Source organism: Heterodontus francisci, chromosome 5, assembly GCF_036365525.1.
Source record: "Heterodontus francisci isolate sHetFra1 chromosome 5, sHetFra1.hap1, whole genome shotgun sequence".
NCBI classification, from domain to species: domain Eukaryota; kingdom Metazoa; phylum Chordata; class Chondrichthyes; order Heterodontiformes; family Heterodontidae; genus Heterodontus; species Heterodontus francisci.
This window is the reverse complement of record NC_090375.1, coordinates 6,971,647-6,998,442: the sequence shown is the minus strand read 5'-3', so window position 1 is coordinate 6,998,442 and position 26,796 is coordinate 6,971,647. Positions and strand designations below refer to the sequence as shown.

The 26,796-nt window shown below is 46.7% G+C and overlaps 1 protein-coding gene across 1 annotated transcript in view; it reads right to left on the bottom strand.

Moving 5' to 3' along the window:
• The window catches only part of cdk5 (cyclin dependent kinase 5), a 106,886-nt gene that overhangs the window by 32,045 nt on the left and 48,045 nt on the right, over positions 1-26,796 (bottom strand). The window contains exons 6-11 of the mRNA XM_068031062.1: positions 26,377-26,472; positions 25,476-25,550; positions 24,362-24,458; positions 22,997-23,066; positions 5,593-5,653; positions 881-961 (exon numbers count right to left, since the gene is read on the bottom strand). Coding sequence (XP_067887163.1) covers positions 881-961; positions 5,593-5,653; positions 22,997-23,066; positions 24,362-24,458; positions 25,476-25,550; positions 26,377-26,472 — 480 coding nt within the window. The remainder of the gene's footprint in view (positions 1-880; positions 962-5,592; positions 5,654-22,996; positions 23,067-24,361; positions 24,459-25,475; positions 25,551-26,376; positions 26,473-26,796) is intronic.

Sequence of the window (26,796 nt, the reverse complement as noted above, 5' to 3'; positions counted from 1 at the left end):
CAGCGCTCCCTCAGTACTGACCCTCCGACAGCACAGCGCTCCCTCAGTACAGACCCTCCGACATCGCAGCGCTCCCTCAGTACAGACCCTCCGACAGCACAGCGCTCCCTCAGTACAGACCCTCCGACAGTACAGCGCCCACTCAGTACTGACCCTCCATTCGCAAAGGGCAAGGTACAGGCCGTACCCAACCAGCCCATGCCTGCAAAACTGAAAACACAGTGTTCAACATTAAATGTGATTCCGCGATTGGACAACATTTGCTAAATAATCCTCTGTGTGCTAATAATTATGCTGACAACCAATTTAAGATTATCGGTTAGGCTCGCAGTGTGGCGCAGTTGAACATAGTGGAAGCTACATATATTAATACACAGGGCCCTGTTCTTCACAGACAGAAAGAACGTGTACACACACTGTGCCTGCTTCAGCTAAACATAATAAGTGACAGCTATTTGTTGGTTCATTCCTCAGGGCAATGCCTTGACCAATCAGAGTCAAGCTGCCTGGTTTAAATTATAAACAAAGCTTGGCAGTTAACTGTCAGTCACCATAAACTGGTGCATTCTCCATGGCAACGCCTCTATCAATCAGCACTCTCTTCTCATACAGTATAAATTTGTTGTTTCCCTTACATTGGTATTCTTGAGAATTGTCCTGATGAGTGCAAGACGAAAAGTTTCAACAAAATGTGTCTATTCAGCAACATTCTATGATTCTATGAAATCACTGGAGGGGGGGCTGCTTGAAGCCACAAGCTTCTCAATCAGAGGCAAGAGTTGCATCAGTGAGCTGATATCCACTACTTTGTCAGAGATTAAGTTAACAAATACAATTTTAATGACTGATCTCTCATGGGTGGTGCTCCAGTGTCGCTCACCTGGAGCAGATCTCGCCCAGTAGTGTTGAGTTTCGGAACGACATTTAGTAAAGATGTTGTTGCAGGATACATGGGATAGGGCTGGAAAAGAACACAGAGTCAGGGATTGATTTTAAATGGCCTTCTAAGAGTGCAGGGATTGTACTGGATGGAGAATTATATCAGACATGCAGTTAAACAAACACAGGCTAATCATGTAGAAAATAGTTATTAGCAAGTCTTCAACAGTGTCCTCCCCTCCCCTCCTGCAGTGCAGGTATTGCCTCAATGGCGCTGGCCCTGCTCATCTCTAGGGTTTATAATCCAAGCTCACTAACCCAGGTGTGCTGAGGCCAAGTGAACTGAGCACAAGCCTGAAGTGTCTCCTGGGACCAGGCCTGTAACGCTCAATATCACAGTTCACACCACAGCTATGGAGCAGCTGCATCTTACTTAATGAAACAGAGACTCCACCCCACAGGGGAATGGGACACATTGCTCATACTAACATACGAATTAGGAGCAGAAGTAGGCCATTCAGTCGCTTCAGCCTGCTCCGCCATTCAATAAAATCATGGCTGATCTGTTTGTGTCTCAAACTCCACATTCCCATCTACCGCCAATAATCTTTGATTCCCTTGCCTAACAAGAATCTAACTACCTCTGCCTTAAAAATATTCAATATCCCCGCCTCCACCACCTTTTGAGGCAGAGAGTTCCAAAGTCGTACAACCCTCAGAGAAAAGATTTCTCCTCATCTCTGTCCTAAAAGGGCGACCCTTAATTTTTAAAACAGTGCCCCCTAGTTCTGGATTCACCCACAAGAGGAAACATCCTTTCCACATCCACATTGTCTAGACCCCTCAGGATCTTACAAACTTCAATCAAGTCTTCCCTCACTCTTCTAAACTTCAGTGAAAATAAGCCCAGTCTGTCCAACCTTTCCTCATAAAACAACCCGCTCATTCCAGGAATCAATCTAGTAAACCTCCACTGAACCACATCCAACGCATTTACATCCTTCCTTAAATAAGGAGACCAAAACTGCCCACAGTATTCGAGATGTGGTTTCACCAATACCCTGTATAACTGAAGCATAACATCCTTACTTTTAGTTTCAATTCCTCTTGTAATACAGGATAACATTCCATTAGTCTTCTTTATGACTTGCGGTACCTGCATACTAACGCTTTGTGACTCGTACTAGAACACCTCGATCCCCCTGCACCTTAGAATTCTGCAGTTGTTCTCCGTTTAAGTAATACTTTGCTTTTTTATTCTTCATTTTCCCACATTATACTCCATCTTCCAGATTTTTGCCCACTCACTCAACCTATCTATATAGATTTGCAAGCTCCTTATGTCCTCTTCACAACATACTTTTCTACCTATCTTTGTGTAAGTTTCTAAGTCATTGATATAAGTTGTAAAAAGTTGAGGCCCCAGCACAGAACCCTGCGGAGAAAGTGGGAACAGGGTACTGAATTAGACAATCAACCATGATCTTTTTTGAATGGCGAAGCAGGCCCGAAGGGCCGACACCTGCTCCTATTTTCTGTTTCTGCCAGCCAGCCAATCTTCTATCCATGCTAATATGTCACCCACTACACTTTGCGCAATAACCTTTTATGTGGCACCTTGTCAAATGCCTTTTGGAAATCCAACATGATTCCCCTTTCACAAAACCATGCTGACTATTCCCGATTACCTTTGAGTTTTTCTAACTGCCCAGTTATGGCCTCCTTAATGATCGATTCTAATACCGCCCCACGACAGATGTCAAGCTAACTGGCCTATAGTTACCTGTTTTCTGTCTCCCCCTCTTCTTGACTAGAGGGCCTTAGTCATGAGACAGAGAGTTAGGAGCAGAAAGAAGGGCAGGTTGGAAGAGAGAAATCAGGGACCAGGCAGAGTGAGAGGGGGTAGGTAAGGAAAGAGAGGGGGAGGAAACGGAACAGGAGCAGAAAGGATAGTTGGTGAAGACAGCGACCGAGGAAGGTGGGGAAAGGTGAGGAAGAATGTGCGAGAGAGAGAGAACAGAGGGGCACAAGGGTAAAGAGATCGGGTGAAGAGAGGAGGAGCAAAGGGGAGCAAGGGTGTTGAGCAGAGGGGGCCGGGGAAAAAGATTTATATAGGAGGTATTAGAGCGGAGGCAGACCACAGCAAAGAAAGTAGATCGGAGGTGAGAGAGAAAGGGGAACCAGGAGAGGGAGGGAGGGTGAGAGAGAAAGGGGAACCAGGAGAGGGAGGGAGGGTGAGAGAGAAAGGGGAACCAGGAGAGGGAGGGAGGGTGAGAGAGTTGGGGGAACCAGGAGAGGGAGGGAGGGAGAGAGAGAAAGGGGAACCAGGAGAGGGAGGGAGGGTGAGAGAGAAAGGGGAACCAGGAGAGGGAGGGAGGGTGAGAGAGTTGGGGGAACCAGGAGAGGGAGGGAGGGTGAGAGAGAAAGGGGAACCAGGAGAGGGAGGGAGGGTGAGAGAGAAAGGGGAACCAGGAGAGGGAGGGAGGGTGAGAGAGTTGGGGGAACCAGGAGAGGGAGGGAGGGTGAGAGAGAAAGGGGAACCAGGAGAGGGAGGGAGGGTGAGAGAGTTGGGGGAACCAGGAGAGGGAGGGAGGGTGAGAGAGTTGGGGGAACCTGGAGAGGGAGGGAGGGTGAGAGAGAAAGGGGAACCAGGAGAGGGAGGGAGGGTGAGAGAGTTGGGGGAACCAAGAGAGGGAGGGAGGGTGAGAAAGGGGAACCAGGAGAGGGAGGGAGGGTGAGAGGGAAAAGGGAACCAGGAGAGGGAGGGAGGGAGGGTGAGAGAGAAGGGGGAACCAGGAGAGGGAGGGACGGTGAGAGAGAAGGGGGTACCAGGAAAGGGAGGGAGGGTGACAGAGAAGTGGGTGTCAGGGAGCAGGAAGGAGGGAGACAGGGTGAGGGTAAGGGGAGAGGTGGAAGACTGAGGCAGAAGATGAGAGAGGAAGGAGAACCAGGAGAGACTGAAAAACACAGAGGGGCGTTGACAAAGAGTAAGATAGAGAACGATAAAGAGAGAGAGAAGCTAGAGTAAGATAAAAACTGGGAAGAGAAAGTCTGAGAGGGAAAGAGTGAGACACAGAGGGTTAAAAAAAATGGGACCCGGAGAAATTGATAGACAAAATTAGAGAAAACTATAGGGTTCGAGGGAAACCAGGGTACGAGAGGAAGGTAGAGCTCGGCAGAGAGAGAGAAAAAGAGGAGAGAAATCAATCAGGAGACAGGTGATGTCATCCACCTTAAATATTCTCTCGGGATAGCATACTGGGCACTCTCTCACAAGTGGTCTAAGTACCTTATGTTCTGCAGTGTGCCCATCTACCCAATGTCTAACTACATAACATAATGTGGATGCGACAACAGGACTCCCTTGTGATCTGAACAAGATAGCATGTGGCCCACACATGCACTTCTCCAATCTTTTCGAAAGGCGACTGAAGTTGGATATGAATGGGAAAACTGCTTTGTTACTGACACGCAAGTGGACACAAATGGAGCTACGTAGTAAAAATCAAAGCAAATCCCACTTCTTTCACTTCTCTCCTTAACAATATAATCCTGTTTAAATCCTGTGTCCAGCCAGGCGGAGGACTGAATTAACCCCAATACGGACTGGGCAGCAAGCCTGTTGATAAAACTGGATAACTTTCCTCCTAACCTGAGCTGTGTTAAGTCCATAACCTGTTGTTCTCAAAATGAATGAGGGCCAATTTAGCTACGAAGCCTGGTTTGAGCCTTACTAGATCAATGAGGCAGATGGCGAGAAGCGACGTTTCACAAACTGGCCCGTCTGTTATAACCATGCATCTTCAATCCCTGCAGTTTACAGCTTTCCCCTTTTAAACTTACACAAGTTCACTTTGTTTCAAAACTCAACACTTAATTCAATCCCAAAATCCTTTCAATGGGGAAAAAACTCCATTAAAATTCCAAGGGACGGACAAGAGTGGGAATCAAAGGAGAGTATTAACACAGGAGGAGATCAAAGAAAAAAGGTCAGACGCAGGAGGGTGATCATAGAATTACACAGAAATTACAACAGACCGTTTGGTCCATCTAGTCAGTGTTGGTGTCTATCCTCCAGACAAATAGTTCCTCTCTGCCTTCATCAGTATTTTTGACTTCTTTTCCAACCTCTTTGTACTCCCTTTTGTCGTTCTCCATATATTTATGTATGACTTTTTCTTCAGTTTCTCTTTATTCAACCAGTTACAGACACAATCAGCTCAGTAAGTGGCTGATATCTCACCCATTCCCACTCTTGCTGGGACACCAAAACAAAAGGAGATCATTCAGCCCCTCGAGCCTGTTCTGCTCTTCAATGAGATCATGGTTGATCTGTACCTCAACTCCATACAGCGCCCTTTACTCCATATCTCGATACTCTTCTGCCTCCCCTTGTTCTGGAACCCTGAGGATTGGGAGCCTCAGATTCCTGTTCCACAGAAGTTCAGTTTCAAGCCGAGTCTTGGGCTGATCTGTAAAACTACAGGCAAGCAGTATTCCTAATCCCAACCCCAAGTCCTGCCCTGTTCCTATATCCCTCTATATTCTTTCAGCCCATCTAAACATATTAACATGGTCTCTGCTTCAATCACTGGAAACAGTCCTTTTGTACTTTAAACACTGCCATCAAATCACTCTTTCAGATCCATTCTAATGTAAACTGTCCTCTCACGAGGAGGTTTAGGCAGAATCCAGCAGGAAAGCTTCATTCACCTTGTAATCAGGTAGTTTGGTCATTGAGGGCCACTGTTCCTCTGTCGGGGTCCCCAGCAAAGTAAGAATGTCAAGGAACAATCAGGAAACTAGGACTGAGAAAGGGCAAGATAGAGAGTGGGAAAGAAATGGGGACAGAGAGTGGAAGGGAGGCTGACACAGAGGGTGAGTCAGACAGAGACAGATGGAGAGAGAGAGATGACGAGGGAGAGACTGTGACAGTGAGAGAGAAAGAGTTGGTGAGAGGAAGATAGAGACCTTGAGAGGGGAGGCAGTGAGGGCGGGGGGGTGAGAGAGGGCGGGGGGGTGAGAGAGAGAGGGGGTGTGAGAGAGAGAGGGTGGGATGGCGAGAGAGAGAGGGTGGGAGGGCGAGAGAGAGAGGGTGGGAGGGCGAGTGAGAGAGGGTGGGAGGGCGAGAGAGGGTGGGAGGGCGAGAGAGAGAGGGTGGGAGGGCGAGAGAGAGAGGGTGGGAGGGCGAGAGAGAGAGGGTGGGAGGGCGAGAGAGAGAGGGTGGGAGGGCGAGAGAGAGAGGGCGGGAGGGCAGGGGAGAGGGAGCGCGCGCGGGGGAGAGGGAGCGCGCGCGGGGGAGAGGGAGCACGCGCGGGGGAGAGAGAGCGAGCGCGGGGGAGAGAGAGCGAGCGCGGGTGAGAGAGCGCGAGCGCGGGTGAGAGAGCGCGAGCGCGGGTGAGAGAGCGCGAGCGCGGGTGAGAGAGCGCGAGCGCGGGTGAGAGAGAGCGAGCGCGGGTGAGAGAGAGCGAGCGCGGGTGAGAGAGAGCGAGCGCGGGTGAGAGAGAGCGAGCGCGGGTGAGAGAGAGCGAGCGCGGGTGAGAGAGAGCGAGCGCGGGTGAGAGAGAGCGAGCGCGGGTGAGAGAGAGCGAGCGCGGGTGAGAGCGCGCCAGCGCGGGTGAGAGAGAGAGAGAGCGGAACAGAGAGAGCGCAGGTGAGAGAGAGTGTGTGGGACAGAGAGAGCGGGGGTGAGAGAGACAGATGGTGGGATAGAGGGTGAGATACAGAAAGAGGGAAACATAGTGACAAATGAGGGAAGGAGTAATAGGGTGAAAAAAGGAGACGGACAGAATGAGACAGATATAGAGGGAAAGAAACAGAATAAGGGAGGGAAACAGTGACACGAACAGACAAAGGGAGACTGGAGACACATAAAGATATAAGCAGTGAAGAGGTAAAGGGAACAACATGATGTTATTACTCCCAGGACTTTTTTTTTACATCACACAAACTCTACACCCTAAAGGTGTGAACAACCTTTGCAGAGTTCTATCCTCAGGAACCCTTTCTGACTCTAAATAAAGGAACCAAATCTGATGAATTATCGTTCTGCGACTTCCCGACAGACCTTAACATGATCGGGCACACCACCCTCCTCCAAATTCTCTTCCCCACTGCCCAGCTTGAAGGAATGCTCACACTTGGTTCCATTCTCCCCATACTAATTGTAGCCTGATCCTCTCCAGTGATAGCTGCTCTTTCTGTCACTGCACCAACTCAAAGATCTAACACCCTCCTCCTCTTCCTCAATTACACATGCCCCTTGTTGACACCATTGGCAGACAAGGGCCCAACCTCTACAGGTGGAGATATGCTGATCACAGTGAGCTCTACCTCATAACCAGCGAGTCGGCCTCATGCAGTCAGACTGCCTGACTCACATCAAGTTTCCTTCAGCCAAACGTAGACCAGACCAAAGCCCTTGCTGTTGGGGCTCATCACAAATTGCACCCCCTTTCCACCTCACTCCCTGACTAGTTCCTCAAGCTGTAGAAAACCAACTGCAAACTGAGTGTCGTGTCTGACCCTAAGCTAAGTAATGGGCGTCACACTCTCTCCATCACCTGCTTCATTTCCTTCAACCTCGGCAACATTACCCGCCTCTGTCACTCACTCTCACGGCTGATTACTGCTACACTCATCTCAGGTTAGTGGGTTGTGGGTTCAAGGGCCAATCCATGATTAGAGCACATAATCCAGGCCAACACACTCAATGCAGTACTGACAAAACACCACACTGTCAGAGGGTCAGTACTGAGGGAGCACCGCACTCAGAGGGTCAGTCCTGAGGGAGTGCTGCACTGTCAGAGGGTCAGTACTGAGGGAGAGCTGCACTGTCAGAGGGTCAGTACTGAGGGAGTGCTGCACTGTCAGAGATTCAGTACTGAGGTAGTTCTGCAATGTCAGAGGGTCAGTACTGAGGGAGTGCTGCACTGTCGGAGGGTCAGTACTGAGGGAGGGCCGCACTGTCAGAGGGTCAGTACTGAGGGAGTGCTGCACTGTCAGAGGTTCAGTACTGAGGAAGTGCTGCACTGTCAGAGGGTCAGTACTGAGGGAGTTATACTCTCCTTGTCCTTCCATCCTCTCCACTCCAATTTCTCTGAACCATCCGCCTGTATTGTGACCTACTTGCCACCATTTCTGCCCTCGGTGACCAACACTGGCTCCCTGTCCACCAAAGGAATATAGCAACAGGAGGTGGTCATTTAGCCCCTTGAACCCGATTCCCCCATTTAATGAGATCATTGCTGATCTACGACCTAACTGCATATACCCACATTTGCCCTATATCCCTAATAATTGGTTGACAAATATATATCAACTCCAGTAGGAGTTCTGTTCCCTGACCTATCCACAGCAGTGGAGTGGTAATGTCACTGGACTAATAATCCAGAGGGCCAGGTTAATGCACCAGGAACACAGGTCCAAATCTGGAACTGAAAGCATCAGTAATGGTGCCATGAAACTATCAACTGTCATAAAACCCAACTAGTTCACTTATGTCCTTTAGGGAAGGAAATCTGCCAGTCTAACTTGGTCTGACCTACATTGACTCCAGAAAGTCAGCAATGTAATTGACTCTTAACTGCCCTCTGAAATGGCCTAGCAAGCCACTCAGTTCAAGGGCAATTAGGGATGGGCAACAATTACTGGCCGAGTCAGCAATGCCCACATCACATGTAAGAATAAAAACAATTAACGATTGATCTAGCATCGATTGCTATTTGCGAAAGAGCATTTCAAACTTCTACCACTTTTTGTTTATAGAAGGGTTTCCTAATTTCAAACAACAACCAGGCCACGTACAGTAAGTTGAGAGGGGAAGTGAAGAGGAGACTATGACTGGCAAAGAGAGAATGTTAGAACAGGTAGCGTAAAAAGGAAACCAAAAATTTTCTACTGGTATATAAATAGTAAGTGGGTAGTAAGAGACAGGGTGGATCACAGGGCAAGGCTAATATACTCAATGAGTACTGTGTATCGGTGGTTGCTAAGGAAGAGGATGCTGACAAAATCAGTACCAGCGGAGTTGGTAGAGATAACGGATGGGGTGAAAATTGATCGGCAGGATATACTGACAAAATCCCACATGACAGACTGGTCAGTAAAATGAAAGCCCATGGGATAGAGGGGAATGGGTCAGTTGGATCCAGAATTGGCTCAGGGACAGGAAACAAAGGATAGTAGCCGATGACTACTGTTTTTGTGAATGGAAAGCTGTTTCCAGTGACGTCCCACAGGGCTCAGTGTTGGGTCCCTTGCTGTTTGAGGAATATATTAATGATTTGGACTTAAATGTGATTTAGATTTTTTTTTTGATTTAGAGATACAGCACTGAAACAGGCCCTTCGGCCCGAGTCTGTGCCGACCATTAACCACCCATTTATACTAATCTTACACTAATCCCATATTCCTACCACATCCCCACCTGTCCCTATATTTCCCTACCACCTAGCTATACTAGGGGCAATTTATAATGGCCAATTTACCTATCAACCTGCAAGTCTTTTGGCTGTGGGAGGAAACCGGAGCACCCGGAGGAAACCCACGCAGACACAGGGAGAACTTGCAAACTCCGCACAGGCAGTACCCAGAATTGAACCCGGGTCGCTGGAGCTGTGAGGTTGCGGTGCTAACCACTGCGCCACTGTGTCGCCCCTTATGGGAGGCATGATTGGGAAATTTGCTGATGACACATAAATTGGCTGTGTAGTTGATAGTGAAGAGGATAGCTGTAGACTCCAGAAATATATCAATGGTTTGGTTGAGTGGGCAGAAAAGTGGCAAATGAAATTCAATCCAGAAAAGTGTGAGGTAATGCATTTGGGGAGGGCAAATAAAGCGAGGGAATACACAATAAACCGGAGGATATTGAGAGGGGTATAAGAAGTGAGAGACCTTGTAGTGCATGTCCACAGGTCCCTGAAGGTGGCAGAACAGGTAGATAAAGTGGTGAAGAAGGCATATGGAATGCTTTCCTTTATCGGCCGAGGTACAGAATTCAAAAGCAGAGATGTGATGCTGGAACTGTATAAAACACTGGTTAGGCCCCACCTGGATTACTGCGTACAGTTCTGGTCACCACATTACAGAAAGGACATAATTGCTCTGGAGAGAATACAGAGGAAATTTACAAGAATGGTGCCAGGACTCAAAAGTTGCAACGATGAGCAAAGATTGGATAGGCTAGGGTTGTTTTCCTTGGAACTGAGGAGGCTGAGGGGTGACTTAATTGAGGTGTACAAAATTATGAAGGGCCTAGATAGAGTAGACAGAAAGGACCTGTTTCCCCTAGCGGAGAGGTCAATTACCAGGGGGCACAGATTTAAAGTGATTGGTAGAAGGATTAGAGGGGACATGAGGATAATCTTTTTCACCCAGAGGGTGGTGGGTGTCTGGAATTCACTGCCAGGAATGGTGGTGGAAGCAGAAACCCTCAATTCTTTTAAAAGGTACCTGGACATGCACCTGAAGTGCTGTAACCGGCAAGGCTATGGTGCAGGAAGGTGGGATTAGATTGGGCGGCTAGTTTTTTTTTCTGACACAATGGGCTGAATGGCCTCCTTTTGTGCCGTAATTTTTCTATGGTTTTAAAAGGCTGGCTATGCTTAGAGTGGATAAGTCATCTGGTCCGGATGGCTTGCATGCCAGCTTGCTAAAGGAAGTGGGGGTGGAGATAGCGGAAGGACCTGCCAAGGACTGCAGCGGTTCAAGAGGCAGCTCACCACCACCTTCTCAAGGGCAATTAGGGATGGGCAATAAATGCTGGCCTAGACAGCAACACCCACATACAAGGTACGAATAAAAAAAAATCTTCCAGGTTTCCCGACATCCGGGGAAGGTACCAGAGGATTGGAGAATGGCAAATGTGACACCCATATTCAAAAAAGGGTGTAAGGACAATTCCTAGTTAGTCAGTTTAACATCAGTGGTGGGTAAAGTTTTAAAAACAATAATCAGGAAAAACAATCAACAGCCACTTGGACAGGTTTCAGTTAATTAAGGAGAGCCAGCAGGGAACTGTGAAAGGTAGACCATGCTTGACTAATTGAATTTGTTCATTAAGTAACAGAGAAGGTTGATGAGGGGAATGCAGTGGATTTTGTCTATATGGATTTTAAGAAAGCCTTTGACAAAGTACCACATAAAAGTCTGGTTAACAAAACTGAGGCTCATGAAATAGGAGGGTCAGTGTCAGCTTGGATAAAAAATTTTGGCTAAGGACAGAAAACAGCAAGTCGTGGTAAATGATTGTTTTTCAGACTAGAGGATAGTTGACAGTGGTGTTCCCCAAAGGTCAGTGCTAGGACCACTGCTTTTTTTTTGATGTATATAAATAACTTGCATATTGGAATAGAGTAAAATTTCAAAATTTGCCCATGATACCAAACTTGCAAGTGTGGCAAACAGGATATCAATCGACTGCAACAGGACATAGACTAGCGGAATGGGCAGACAAGTGGCAGATGGAATTTAATACAGAGAATTGTGAGGTGATGCATTTTGACAGAAGGGATAGAGTGAGGCAATACAGACTTAATGGCACAGTTCTGAAGAGTGCAGGAACGGAGGGACCTGGGGGTGCATGTACTTAGATCTTTGAAGGCAGCAGGACATATTGAGAGAGCAGTCAGCTAAGCATATGGGATCTTGAGCTTCATAAATAGAGGTATTGGGTGCAAAAGCAGGGAGGTTACTCTAGTTAGGCCAGTTCTGATCATCACACTTTAGGAAGGATTAGAGGATCCCTGAGAGGGTGCAGAGGATAGTTACCATAATGGTTGTAGGAATAAAGGATTTTAACTACAAGGTTAGGTTGGTGAAGCTGGGATTGTTCTCCTTGGAGCAAACGAGGTTGAGGGGAGATCTGACAGAGATGTACAAGATTATGGCAGCTTTGGATAAGGTAGACAAAGAAATTCTACTCCCATTAGCTGATAGTACTAGGAGTAGAGGACACAGATTGAAGGTTTGGGGCAAGAGATGCAGGGGGGATGGGGGGATGTGAGGAAGAACTTTTTTACGCAGCGAGTGGTAATGACCTGGAACTCGCTGCCTACGAGGGAGGTGGAAGCAGAGACAATGAATGATTTCAAAAGGAAATTGAATAGGCACTTGAGGGAAATAAACTTACAGGTCTAGAGGATACAGCAGGAGAATGGGACTGATTGGAGTGCTCTCCAAAGAGCTGGCATAGACGCGATGGGCCAAATGGCTTCCTTCTGCACCATTATGACTTTATGACACCTTGGAGCAAAGGAAATTGAGGGGAGATTTGATAAAGGAGCACAAAATTATGACAGGTTTAGATAGGGTAGACAAAGAATAGTTGTTGCCATTAGCTGATGGCACAAGGACTAGGAGACACAGATTTATGGTTTGGGGCAAGATATGGAGGGGGAGAATGTGAGGAAGAACCTTTATACGCAGCGAGTGGTAATGACCTGGAACTTGACAGCAATAAACTTGCAGGGCTATGGGAATTGAGGGGAGGAATCGGACTGACTGGGTTGTTCTGTGGAGCCGGCATGGACGTGATGGGCTGAATGGCCTCCTTCTGTGCCGTAATCACTCTATGGAAGATCTGGCTGTAAAGTTTAGACTATACCACCAGTCTTAGATACCCCAACCAGCGGAAATAGTTTCTCTCTGTCTACCCTATCTGTTCACCTTAATATCTTGAAACTTTCGATCGCATCATCCCTTTACCTTCTAGGTTCCAGGGAATACAATCCTAGTTTATGTAATCTCTCCTCGTATTTTAACTCTTGGGAGTCATCGTATCATTCTGGTAAATCTACACTGCATTCCTTCCGAGGTCTATAAATCTGTCCTAAGTTATGGTGTCCAGAACTGCTCAGAGTAACTCCAGGTGTGGTCTAACCAGGGCTTTGTATAGCTGAAGCATGACTTCGACCCTTGTATTCTAGGCCTCTAGATATAAAGACCTGTATTCCATTAGCCTTTTTAATTAATTTCTGTATCTATTCATGACATTTTAATGATCTGTATACCTGGACCCCCAAGTCTGTTTTTTTCATGTTCATGGGATGTGGGTGTTGCTGTTAAGACTAGCATTTATTACCCATCCCTAATTGTCTTTGAGAAGGTGGTGATGATCCACCTTCTTGTACTGCTGCAGTCTTTATGGTGTAGTCCATACACATATGGTCCAACACAGAAGTCCTCGAGGCGGCCAACATCCCCAGCTTATACACATTACTACTGAGGCAGCGGCGCTTGAGATGGCTTGGCCATGTGAGCCGCATGGAAGATGGCAGGATCCCCAAAGACACATTGTATAGCGAGCTCGCCACTGGTATCAGACCCACCGGCCGTCCATGTCTCCGCTTTAAAGACGTCTGCAAACGCGACATGAAATCCTGTGACATTGATCACAAGTCGTGGGCGTCAGTTGCCAGCGTTCGCCAGAGCTGGCGGACAGCCATAAAGGCGGGGCTAAAGTGTGGCGAGTCGAAGAGACTTAACAGTTGGCAGGAAAAAAGAGAGGCGCAAGGGGAGAGCCAACTGTGTAACAGCCCCGACAAACAAATTTCTCTGCAGCACCCGTGGAAGAGCCTGTCAGTCTAGAATTGGCCTTTATAGCCACTCCAGGCGCTGCTTCACAAACCACTGACCACCCCAGGCGCTTACCCATTGTCTCTCGAGATAAGGAGGCCAAAGAGATGGAGACACCCATAATGCTGTTACATATGGAATTTCAGGATTTTGACCCAGTGATGATCAAGGAACGGCAATATTTTCCAAGTCAGGATGGTGTGTAGCTTGGAGGAGAACGTACAGGTGGTGGTGTTTCCATGTGCCTCTGGACCTTCTTCTTTTAGATGGTAGACACTAGCTACAGTGCGCCAGTGGTGAAAGGAGTGAATGTTTAAGGTGGTGAATGCAGTGCCAATCAAACAGACTGCTCTGTCCTGTTTTTGAGTTTTGTTGGAATTACACTCATCCAGAATATTCCATCACAGCCCTGACTTTTGCCTTGTAAATGGTGGACAGCTTTGGGGAGTCAGGTGGTGAGTTACTCAATGCAGAATTCCCAGCCTCTGACCTGCTCTTGTAGCCACGGTATTTATGTGGCTGCTCCAGTTAAGTTTCTGGTCAATGGTAACTCCTCCAGGATGCTGATGGTGTGAGATTCAGCGATGGTAATATCGTTGAACGTCAAAGACAAAGAAGAAAAATTACAGCATAGGAACAGGCCCTTCGGCCCTCCAAGCCTACGCCGATCCAAATCCTCTATCTAAACCTGTCGCCTATTTTCTAAGGGTCTGTATCTCTTTACTTCCTGCCCATTCATGTATCTGTCTAGATACATCTTAAAAGACGCTATCGTGCCCGCGTCTACCACCTCCGCTGGCAATGCGTTCCATGCACCCACCACCCTCTGCGTAAAGAAATTTCCACGCATATCCCCCCTAAACTTTTCCCCTTTCACTTTGAACTCATGTCCCCTTGTAATTGAATCCCCCACTCTGGGAAAAAGCTTCTTGCTATCCACTCTGTCTATACCTCTCATGATTTTGTACACCTCAATCAGGTCCCCCCTCAACCTCCGTCTTTCTAATGAAAATAATCCTAATCTACTCAACCTCTCTTCATAGCTAGCGCCCTCCATACCAGGCAACATCCTGGTGAACCTCCTCTGCACCCTCTCCAAAGCATCCACATCCTTTTGGTAATGTGGCGACCAGAACTGCATGCAGTATTCCAAATGTGGCCGAACCAAAGTCCTATACAACTGTAACATGACCTGCCAACTCTTGTACTCAATACCCCGTCCGATGAAGGAAAGCATGCCGTATGCCTTCTTGACCACTCTATTGACCTGCGATGCCACCTTCAGGGAACAATGGACCTGAACACCCAAATCTCTCTGTGCATCAATTTTCCCCAGGACTTTTCCATTTACTGTATAGTTCACTCTTGAATTGGATCTTCCAAAATGCATCACCTCGCATTTACCCTGATTGAACTCCATCTGCCATTTCTCTGCCCAACTCTCCAGTCTATCTATATTCTGCTGTATTCTCTGACAGTCCCCTTCAGTATCTGCTACTCCACCAATCTTAGTGTCGTCTGCAAACTTGCTAATCAGACCACCTATACTTTCCTCCAAATCATTTATGTATATCACAAACAACAGTGGTCCCAGCACAGATCCCTGTGGAACACCACTGGTCACACGTCTCCATTTTGAGAAACTCCCTTCCACTGCTACTCTCTGTCTCCTGTTGCCCAGCCAGTTCTTTATCCATCTAGCTAGTACACCTTGGACCCCAAGCGCCTTCACTTTCTCCATCAGCCTACCATGGGGAACCTTATCAAACGCCTTACTGAAGTCCATGTATATGACATCGACAGCCCTTCCCTCATCAATCAACTTTGTCACTTCCTCAAAGAATTCTATTAAGTTGGTAAGACATGACCTTCCCTGCACAAAACCATGTTGCCTATCACTGATAAGCCCATTTTCTTCCAGATGGGAATAGATCCTATCCCTCAGTATCTTCTCCAGCAGCTTCCCTACCACTGACGTCAGGCTCACCGGTCTATAATTACCTGGATTATCCCTGCTACCCTTCTTAAACAAGGGGACAACATTAGCAATTCTCCAGTCCTCCGGGACCTCACCCGTGTTTAAGGATGTTGCAAAGATATCTGTTAAGGCCCCAACTATTTCCTCTCTCGCTTCCCACAGAAACCTGGGATAGATTCCATCTGGACCTGGGGACTTGTCCACTGTGGGCGGCACAGTGGCGCAGTGGTTAGCACCGCAGCCTCACAGCTCCAGCGACCCGGGTTCAATTCTGGGTACTGCCTGTGTGGAGTTTGCAAGTTCTCCCTGTGTCTGCGTGGGTTTTCTCCGGGTGCTCCGGTTTCCTCCCACAGCCAAAAGACTTGCAGGTTGATAGGTAAATTGGCCATTATAAATTACCCCTAGTATAGGTAGGTGGTAGGGGAATATAGGGACAGGTGAGGATGTGGTAGGAATATGGGATTAGTGTAGGATTAGTATAAATGGGTGGTTAATGGTCGGCACAGACTCGGTGGGCCGAAGGGCCTGTTTCAGTGCTGTATCTCTAAATCTAAATCAAAATTAATGCCTTTTAGAATACCCAACACTTCCTCCCTCCTTATGCCGACTTGACCTAGAGTAATCAAACATCTGTCCCTAACCTCAACATCCGTCATGTCCCTCTCCTCGGTGAATACCGATGCAAAGTACTCGTTTAGAATCTCACCCATTTTCTCTGACTCCACGCATAACTTTCCTCCTTTGTCCTTGAGTGGGTCAAAGAGAGATGGTTAGATTCTCTCTTGTTGGAGATCATCATTGCCTGGCACTTGCGTGGCATAAATGTTACTTGCCACTTATCAGCCCAAGCCTGGATGTTATCCAGGTCTTGCTGCATTGAGACACAGACTGCTTCAGTATCTGAGGAGCTGCGAATGAAACTGAACACTAAGCAATCACCAGTGAACATCTCCACTTCTGACCTTATGATGGAAGGTCATTGAAGAAGCAGCTGAAGATTGTTGGGCCTAGGACCTTCTGCGATATCTTGGGATTGAGATGATTTGCATCCAACAAGCATAACCATCTTCCTTTGTATTAGGTGGAGAGTTTTGGCCCGATGCTACATTTGGTCCAATGCTGCCTTGATGTCAAGGGCAGTCATTCTCCCCTCACCTCTGGAATTCAGCTCGTTTCTTTATATTTGGGCCAAGGCTGTAATGAGCTTTGGAGTCGAGTGGTCCTAGTAGAACCCAAACCGACCATCGGTGAGCAGGTTATAGCTGTTTAAGTGGCGCTTGATAGCACTGTTGACAACACCTTCCATCACTTTGCTGATGATTGAGAGACTGATGGAGTGGAAATTGGCCAGATTGGATTTGTCCTACTTTCTGCAGACAGGTCATACCTGGGCAATTTTCCAATTTGTCAGGTAGATGCTTGTGTTGTAGCTGTACTGGAACAGCTTGGCTACAGATACAGATAGTTCTGAAACAGAAGCCTTTAGTACCACAGCCAGGATGTTGTCTTGGCCCATTGCCTTTGCTGTATCTAGGGCGCTCAGCCGTTTCTTAATATTATGGAGAAAATCTTTGGAGATCCACTGTTTTTAGCTTTTCACCATTTGGTGTGTACTCTGTTCTATCCTTTTTAGGTTCAAAGTGGATGACCTCACATTTGCCTACACTGAAATGCATTTAACAGTTTTGTCCATTCACTTAATCTACTAACATCTCTCTGTAATTTTATGCTTCAATCTACACCGCTTACAATGCTGTCTACCTTTGTACTGTCAGCAAATGTGGATATTTGGCTTCCTATCATGTCATCTAAGTTGTTAATAAATATTGAATAGATAATAAGTAGGTGCATAGTTGAGGCCCCAACAGATTACTGCAGCACACCACTAGTCACATCCTGTCAATTAGAGAAGCTGCCCATTATCACTATTCTCTGTCTCCTGCCGCTCATAAGAAAAATAGGAGCAGGAATATAAATGCTTTTACAAGTATATAAAAAGAGTAACGAAAGTAAACGTTGGCCCCTTTGAGGCAAAGACAGGAGAAATTATCATGGGTAATGAGGAAATGGCAGAGACATTCACAAAGGAAGGAATACTGAAGGAAATCAGTATTAGTAGAGAAATGGTGTTGGGGAAATTGATGGGATTGAAGGCCGATAAATCCCCAGGGCCTGATGGTATGCATCCCAGAGTACTTAAGGAAGTGGCCCTAGAGATAGTGGATGCATTGGTGGTCATCTTCCAAGATTCTATAGACTCTGGAACAGTTCCTACAGATTGGAGGGTAGCTAATGTAACCCCACTATTTAAAAAGGGAGGTAGAGAGAAAACAGGGAATTATAGACCAGTCAGCCTGACGTCGGTAGTGGGGAAAATTCTAGAGTCCATTATCAAAGATTTTATAGCAGAGCACTTGAAGAACAGTGGTAGAATCGGGCAGAGTCAGCATGGATTTACAAAAGGGAAATCATGCTTGACAAATCTACTAGAATTCTTCAAGGAAGTACCTAGTAGAATTGATGAGGGGGAGCCAGTGGATGTGGTTTATTTGGTCTTTCAGAAGGCTTTCGACAAAGTCCCACATAAGAGATTAGCATGTAAAATTAAAGCGCATGGGACTGGGGGTAGTGTATTGCGATGGATAGAAAATTGGTTGGCAGACAGGAAACAAAGGGTAGGGATAAATGGGTCTTTTTCCGAATGGCAGGCAGTGACTAGTGGGGTACCGCAGGGATCGGTGCTAGGACCGCAGCTATTCACAATATATATTAATGATTTAGATGAGGGAACCAAATATAATATCTCTAAATTTGCAGATGACACAAAGGGTGGGAGGGTGAGTTGTGAGGAGGATGCAGAGACGCTTCAGGGTGACTTGGACAAGTTGAGTGAGTGGGCTAATGCATGGCAGATGCAGTATAATGTGGATAAATGTGAGGTTATCCATTTTGGTAGCAAAAACAGAAAGGCAGATTATCTGAACGGCTATAAACTGAGAGAGGGGAATATGCAGAGAGACCTGGGTGTTCTTGTATACCAGTCGCTGAAGGTAAGCGTGCAGGTGCAACAGGCGGTAAAAAAGACAAATGATATGTTGGCCTTCATAGCGAGAGGATTCGAGTACAGGAGCAGGGATGTCTTGCTGCAATTATACAGGGCCTCGGTGAGGTCACACCTGGAATATTGTGTGCAGTTTTGGTCTCTTATCTGAGGAAGGATGTTCTTGCTATAGAGGGAGTGCAGCGAAGGTTTACCAGACTGATTCCTGGGATGGCGGGTCTGACGTATGAGAAGAGTTTGAGTCGGTTGGGCTTATATTCACTGGAGTTCAGAAGAATTATAAACTTCTAACAGGACTTGACAGGGTAGATGCAGGTAGGATGTTCCCGATGGTGGGGGAGTCCAGAACCAGGGGTCATAATCTAAGGATACGGGGTAAACCTTCCAGGACTGAGATGAGGAGAAATTTCTTCACCCAGAGAGTGGTGAGCCTGTGGAATTCGCTACCACAGAAAGCAGTTGAGGTCAAAACATTGTATGTTTTCAAGGAGGAGTTAGATATAGCTCTTGGGTTTAAAGGGATCAAAGGGTATGGGGGGGAAAGCGGGAACAGGTTACTGAGTTGGATGATCAGCCATGATCATAATGAATGGCGGAGCAGGCTCGAAGGGCCGAATGGCCTACTCTTCCTATTTTCTATGTTTCTAAATTGCACTGCCTGACAGTGTGGTGGAGGCAGATTCAACTGAAGCATTCAAAAAAAGAATTCGACTGCTATATGAAAAGGAGGAATGTGCAGGGTTATGGGGAGAAGTCGGGAGAATGGCACTAAGCAAATTGCTCATTTGGAGAGCCGGTGCAGACATGATGGGCTGAATGGCCTCCTTCTGCGCTGGAACAATTCTGTGATTCTGTGAGTGACCATTCGACCCCTTGAGCCTGCTCCACCATTCAATACGATCATCCCCAATCTTCAGCCTCAACTCCAATTTTCTGATCACTCCCCATATCTCTTGATTCACTGAGACACCAAAAATCTATCTCAGCCTCGAACATCCCCAATGTTAAAGCATCCACAACCCTCTGGGGTAGAGAATTCCAAAGATTCACAACCCTCTGAGTGAAGAAATTTCTCATCTCAGTCCTAAATGATTGGCCCCTTATACTGAGACTGTGCCGTGTTTTAGATTCTCCGACCTGAGGAAACAATCTCTCAGTGTCTACCCTGTCAACCCCCTTCAGTATCTTGTATGTTGCATAGAAACATAGAAAATAGGAGCAGGAGTCGGCCATTTGGCCCTGCTCCGCCATTCAAAAAGATCATGGCTGAGATCACCTCTCATTCTTCTGAACACCGAAGAATAAAGGCCCAAATTACTCAGCCTATCACAGGACAATCCTTTCATCACAGGAACCAATCTAGTGAACCTTCACCTCCAAAGCAAGTACATCCTTCCGAAGATATGGAGACTAAAACTGTATACAGTACTCCAGGTGTGGTCCCACCAAATCCCTGTACAATTGTAGCAAGACTTCCTTATTTCTGTACTCCAAAAGCCTTGCAATAAAGGCCAACATGCCTTCTGCCTTACTAATTGCATGTTGTACCTGCATGCTACCTTTTTGTATTCCTTGTGAGTACACCCAAGTCTCTCAGAACATCAACATTTACAAATAAAAACAGAAAGTGCTGGAATTACTCAGCAGGTCAGGCAGCATCTGTGGAGAGAGAAGCAGAGTTAGTGTTTCAGGTCAGAGTTCTGATAAGGTCACAGACCTGAAACGCTAACTCTGCTTCTCTCTCCACAGATGCTGCCTGACATGCTATTTCTAGCATTTTCTGTTTTTATTCCAGGATAAAGAACAAACAAACAAAGAACAGTACAGCACAGGAACCGGCCATTCGGCCCTCCAAGCCTGCGCCGATCTTGATGCCTGTCTAAACTAAAACCTTCTGCACTTCCGGGGACCGTATCCCTCTACTCCCATCCTATTCATGTATTTGTCAAGATGCCTCTTAAACGTCGCAATCGCACCTGCTTCCACCACCTCCCCCGGCAGCAGGTTCCAGGCACTCACCACCCTCTGTGTAAAGAACTTGCCTCGCACATCCCCTCTAAACTTTGCCCCTCGCACCTTAAACCTATGTCCCCTAGTAACTGACTCTTCCACCCTGGGAAAAAGCTTCTGACTATCCACTCTGTCCATGCCGCTCATAACTTTGTAAACCTCCATCATGTCGCCCCTCCACCTCCGTCATTCCAGTGAAAAGAATCCAAGTTTATCCAAGCTCTCCTCATAGCTAATGCCCTCCAGACCAGGCAACATCCTGGTAAACTTCTTCTGTACCCTCTCCAAAGCCTCCACGTCCTTCTGGTAGTGTGGCGACCAGAATTGCAAACAATATTCTAAGTGTGGCCTAACTAAGGTTCTGTACAGCTAAAGCATGACTTGCCAATTTTTACACTCTATGCCCCGACCGATCAAGGCAAGCATGCCGTATGCCTTCTTGACTACCTTATCCACCTGCGCTGCCACTTTCAGTGACCTGTGGACCTGTACGCCCAGATCTCTCTGCCTGTCAATACTCCTAAGGGTTCTGCCATTTACTGTATACTTCCCACCTGCATTAGACCTTCCAAATGCATTACCTCACATTTGTCCGGATTAAACTCCATCTGCCATTTCTCCGCCCAAGTCTCCAACCGATCTATATCCTGCTGTATCCTCTGGCAATCCTCATCATTATCCGCAACTCCACCAACCTTTGTGTCGTCCGCAAACTTACTAATCAGACCAGCTACATTTTCCTCCAAATCATTCATATATACTACAAACAGCAAAGGTCCCAGCACTGATCCCTGCGGAACACCACTAGTCACATCCATCCATTCAGAAAAGCACCCTTCCACTGCTACCCTCTGTCTTCTATGACTGAGCCAGTTCTGTATCCATCTTGCCAGCTCACCTCTGATCCCATGTGACTTCACCTTTTGTACCAGTCTGCCATGAGGGACCTTGTCAAAGGCTTTACTGAAGTCCATATAGACAACATCCACTGCCTTCATCAATCATCCCTCATCACTTCCTCAAAAAACTCAATCAAGTTAGTGAGACACAACCTCCCCTTCACAAAACCATGCTGCCTCTCGCTAATAAGTTCCTTTGTTTCCAAATGGGAGTAAATCCTGTCCCGAAGAATCCTCTCTAATAATTTCCCTACTGTCTGCCTTCTGTTCGTTAACCAAACCTCTATCCATGATAATAGCTTACCCCCAACTCCATGGGCTCTTATCTTGCATATTAACCTTTTGTGTGGCACCTTATCAAATGCCTTTTGGAAATCCAGGTATACTACATCCACTGGCTCCCCTTTACCCTACTAGCTACATCCTCAAAAGATCTTTTAATAACTTTGTCAAACATGATTTTCCTTTTGTAAAACCATGTTGACTCTCTGATCATACTATGATTTTCTAAGTGCATTGTTAAGACTTCCCCTTAATAACAGATCGCAGCATCTTCCCAATCACTGATGTCAAGCTAACTGGCCTGTAGTTCAGCTAATTTCTTAACCAGGTCAATAATTTGCCTCAATTTCATGAGCTTCAACTTTAGCTAACAGTCTCTTATAAGAGACTTTATCAAATGCCTTCTGGAAATCCATATAAATAACATCCATAGACATTCCCCTGCCCACTACTTTAGTTACCTCTTTAAAAAATGAAATCAGATTCGTCAGGCATAGCCTTCCCTTTACAAATCCATGCTGGCTCTCTCTGATCAGCTGAAAATTTTTAAGGTGTTCAGTCATCCTACTCTTAGTTATATTTTTGTAATTTCCTGACAACAGGTATTAACCCTAACCCTGGTTTCCCTTTCTCACCTTTCTTAAATAGTGGCGTGACATGTGCAAGTGGGCAATTTTCCAATCTAAAGGAACAATTTCTAAATCGAGAGAACTTTGGAAGATTATAGTTAGGGCATCTGCAATGTTCACCAGGGCATCAAACAAGATTCTTATCTTCAAATCCCTTCGCAGCCTAATTCTGCACCCCGTCATATATCCCCTCTCCAACTAGTGCACCTCTTCCCCCAGTAATACATCCCCTCCCCAACCTCTTCACCCTTCTCCAACCTCTGACCCCTTCCTCCCTGTCATTCATCCCCTCCCCAACCTCTGACCCCTTCCCTCTCATACATCCCCTCCCCAAGCTCTGCAGCGACCCCTACTCATGCATATCCTCCTGCACACTTTATTCCTCTGAATCCAGTTTCCTGAGCACCCTCTTCCCTTCGCCCTAACATTGGTGGCTGAACGTTCAGTTGCATTGCCATTCTTTCTGAACTGCTTTCTTGAACCCTCCACCTCTCCATTCTCATTTTAAAACCTTCTCAAAACCTACTGTGACCATAAGTCACCTTCCCTTCTCTTGGTGCCTCTTATCAACCCATAACTCCGCAGGATGTTCTGTACAATAAAGGTACTGTATAAATGCACGATGTAGTTAGTGAAATATTCAACACACAGTTGAAAGCACAGAATTTGAAAAGGATATCGGAAAATTCTCTTCAATTGATCGTCTACATCATTCCCAGGAAACAGCGGTCTTCCTGCATTTGCTAACTCTGGAAAAGAAAGTGTGTTTGTTAATGGGAACGCTGCATTGAGGAGGTCTACAAAGAACATTTCGTCCAAAAATACAATTGTTTCTCAGACTACATAAGGAATACAAATTAACAAAGGGCATTTTAATTGCATGTGGCTTTTTTTGTCTTTATTATTTAAGCATTGTACTTGCAGTATCAATCCATCAAATTAAAAGCTGATATAAAATTAAAAGCTGATGTTTGTTTGTGCTTTTCTCCACCCTAAATGTGTCTCACTGCTAAATGTGTTATTCAAGCAGTCAATCAATCTGTTTATTTTTACCCTGTTTAGTGTGACATTTAGTTCCTCAGAATTATGTAGGACAGGAGACCAGCAGCAAGCAGGAAGGTGGAGTTGACGCCAAGATCAGACTAGCCATGATCTTATTGAATGATGGATCAAGCTCAAGGGGCGGAATTGCCTCCTCGAGCTCCTGTTTCTTATGAAAGCCTTTATGTTCTTCTGAGGCCGTTCAGTCCATCATGCTGTGCCTCCTCTTTGAAAGAGCTATCCAATTAGCCCCACTCCACCTGCTCTTCTCCCGTAGTCCTGCAAATTTTTCTTTTCAAGTATTCATTCCCTTTTGAAAGTTATTACTGAATCTGCTTCTTTCAGGCAGCGCATTCTAGATCATAACACGCACTGTATAAAATAAATTACCATCACCCCTCTTGTTCATTTGCCAAATAACTTATGTCTGTGTCCTCGGTTTACTGATACTTCTGCCACTGGAAACAGTTTCTACTTATTTACTCATCAAAACCCTTCATAATTTTGAACACCTCTATTAAATCTCCCCTTAACCTTCTCAGCTCTAAGGAGAACAACCCCGGTTTTTCCAGTCTCTCCATGTAACTGAATTCCCTCATCCCCGGTATCATCACTCCTCTACACCCTCTCGAAGGCCTTGACATCCGTCCTAAAGTGTGGTGTCCAGAAGTGGACACAATACCCCAGCTGGTACAGGAAGAGTCAGGGAAAAATAGCAGACATCGCACATGGCTTCCAAGGGTCGATACCCCAGTTCGGGGAGAACCTTTAATGCTGGACTTGTCCAAGCTGTACAATGATTTCTGTGCACACTGAGTGGTCACTGATCAGTAGCTGGAATCATTGCTGATTTTCTCCTCCCCTAGGATCCTGAGGCCAAAAGGCCTGAGCTGGAATCAGCTAACACAGCACAGACCACTGACTGGATTTGATTCCTCCTTGCTCCTCATAGTTTAAGACCAGGAGGGGAGCAGCCTATCCTCGAATCATGTCTCTGAATTACCTGCAAATATGCAGCCAGCCGACCACATATCTATGGAGGTCGAGTAGAGTTTGGCGCCGAACAACACGTCTGGAGGGCGATACCACAATGTCACCACCTGCAAAGGGCAAAGGCCAGGTTAAATAACGCCAGCAACACTCCTCCCTCGGGGTATCCCATTCAGAGCCATGCTGCACAGTGTCAGCCAACCCGCTCTGTAAAACTCATCCTTGCCTAACTATTGTTATTGGAGACTGTGGCATACAGCAAGATTCTAACAGCAGCTTAATGACCAGACAATTTCGGTTTCATGTCTCACCTGAAAGACGGCACCTCTGACCTCCCTCAATACTGACCCTCCGACAGTACAGCGCTCCCTTAGTACTGACCCTCTGACAGTGCAGCATTCCCTCAGTGCTGACCCTCTGATAGTGCAGCATTCCCTCAGTACTGACCCTCTGACAGTGCAGCGTTCCCTCAGTACTGACCTCCGACAGTGTAGCATTCCCTCAGTACTGACCCCCCGACAGTGCAATACTCACTCAGTACTGACCTGCCAACAGTGCAGCATTCCCTCAGTACTAACCCTCCAATAGTGCAGCGTTCCATCAGTACTGCTCCTCTGACAGTGTGACGTTCCCTCAGTACTACAATGAAACGTTAGCCTGGATTATGGGCTCAAGTCTCTTGAGTGGGACTGAACGCATAAACTTCTGACTCAGAAGTGACAATGCCACCCACTGAACGATTGTTTCTGTTTGGTGAAAAGATGAGGATCCAGTATTATCACTGGCTTTCCATTTGATCCATTGCCAGTTCCCTTCTTGGGTGACAACCTTGAAACACCAACTCAAACTGTTCCCACCACTTCCCTGGGCCACCAGTGCCTTGGAGATCTGGGCTCGGAGGGAGGAAATCCCCCTTCCTCACACCTAATGTAAGGTGGGGCTGTGTATGGAATTCAGATCGGGTAGGATGATTCACCACTCTGCCCAGTCTCACCAATTAAGAAAGGCCTCTTCAGGTATGATTCCAGTGACTGGTCAAGCCTTGAGGATTAATGACTCTCCCACCCCACAAGAGTTTGTAACAGTGGGAGATGAGTCTATGAAGGTGATTTAAATTGCTCCCCTACCTCTGCAGAGTAACATCGGACAGGAATACCAAAAGCCCGAGCCAGCCCGAAGTCCGCCAGCTTTAGCTCCCCGTTCTGTGTGGGCAGAGAAGAAACCAGAGTAGTGTGTGGGGAAAAAGGACAGAGAACAACTTGTGCAAACTCACAGCCTTAGTGAATACACGAGGCACACAAATTATCACAAACACATCTCCAAGACCCTCCTGACTTACCAAGAATTTTGCAGACGATGAACCCCTGCAATCGCAAGATGTCTCCCAGTCTAGGCACCAACCCACCCCACCTCCGTGGGTCTCCTCCAGACCAGGTAACACCTTAGGGTCTCTAGCAGCATCTCTGTATCCTCCTGAACGTCTACATACCCCTGTTGATGAGGGTCTCTCTCAGGCTCTGGGTACCCCCTTGAGGTGCTCCAATATCTCCCCAACGGTCTATCAGGCTCTGGGGATTTCCCCGAGGGTCTAACGCAAGACATGAGTTCAAATCTCACCACGGCAGCTGGAGGAATTTAAATTCAATTAATAAATCTGTAATAAAATGCTAGTCTTATTAATTATGATCATGAAGCTACCGGATTGTCATAAAAACCATCTGGTTCACTAATGTCCTTTAGGGAAGGAAATCTGCCGTCCTTACCTGGTCTGGGCTAATTATGACTCCAGACCCACAGCAATGTGGTTGACTCTTAAATTGTCCTCTGAAATAGACTAGCAACCCACTCAGTTGTAGACAGCTCACCACCAAGGACAAGGGCAATTAGGGATGGGCAACAAATGCTGGCCTTGCCGGCAAAGCTCACATGCCAAGAATGAATGGGAAAAAGCTCTGGGTATCCCACCGAAGGTTTCTCCCAGGCTCTTCTGACATACCCTGAGCGTCTCTGCTGGGCACTCAGACTTACCCTGTTGATCAGGAGGTTCTGTGGTTTCAAGTCCCTGTGCAGCACATTCCTGCTGTGACAGAAGGCCAAGCCCTTCAGTAACTGATACATAAATGACTATAGGAAGAGAACAAAAGAAATGGTGAAATTAAAGAGACACACAGCTGTACCTGCCCTGGGAGTGTTTGATAGGGACAGTGTAGAGGGAACTTTATTCTGTATCCAACCCCGTGTTGTATCTGCCCTGGTACTGTTTGATAGGGACTGTGTAGAGGGAACTTTATTCTGTATCCAACCCCGTGTTGTATCTGCCCTGGTACTGTTTGATAGGGACTGTGTAGAGGGAGCTTTAAAAACAAGAAACGCTGGAAATACTCAGTAGGTCTGGCAGCATCTGTGCAAAGAGAAGCAGAGTTAACATTTCAGGTCAGTGACCCTTCT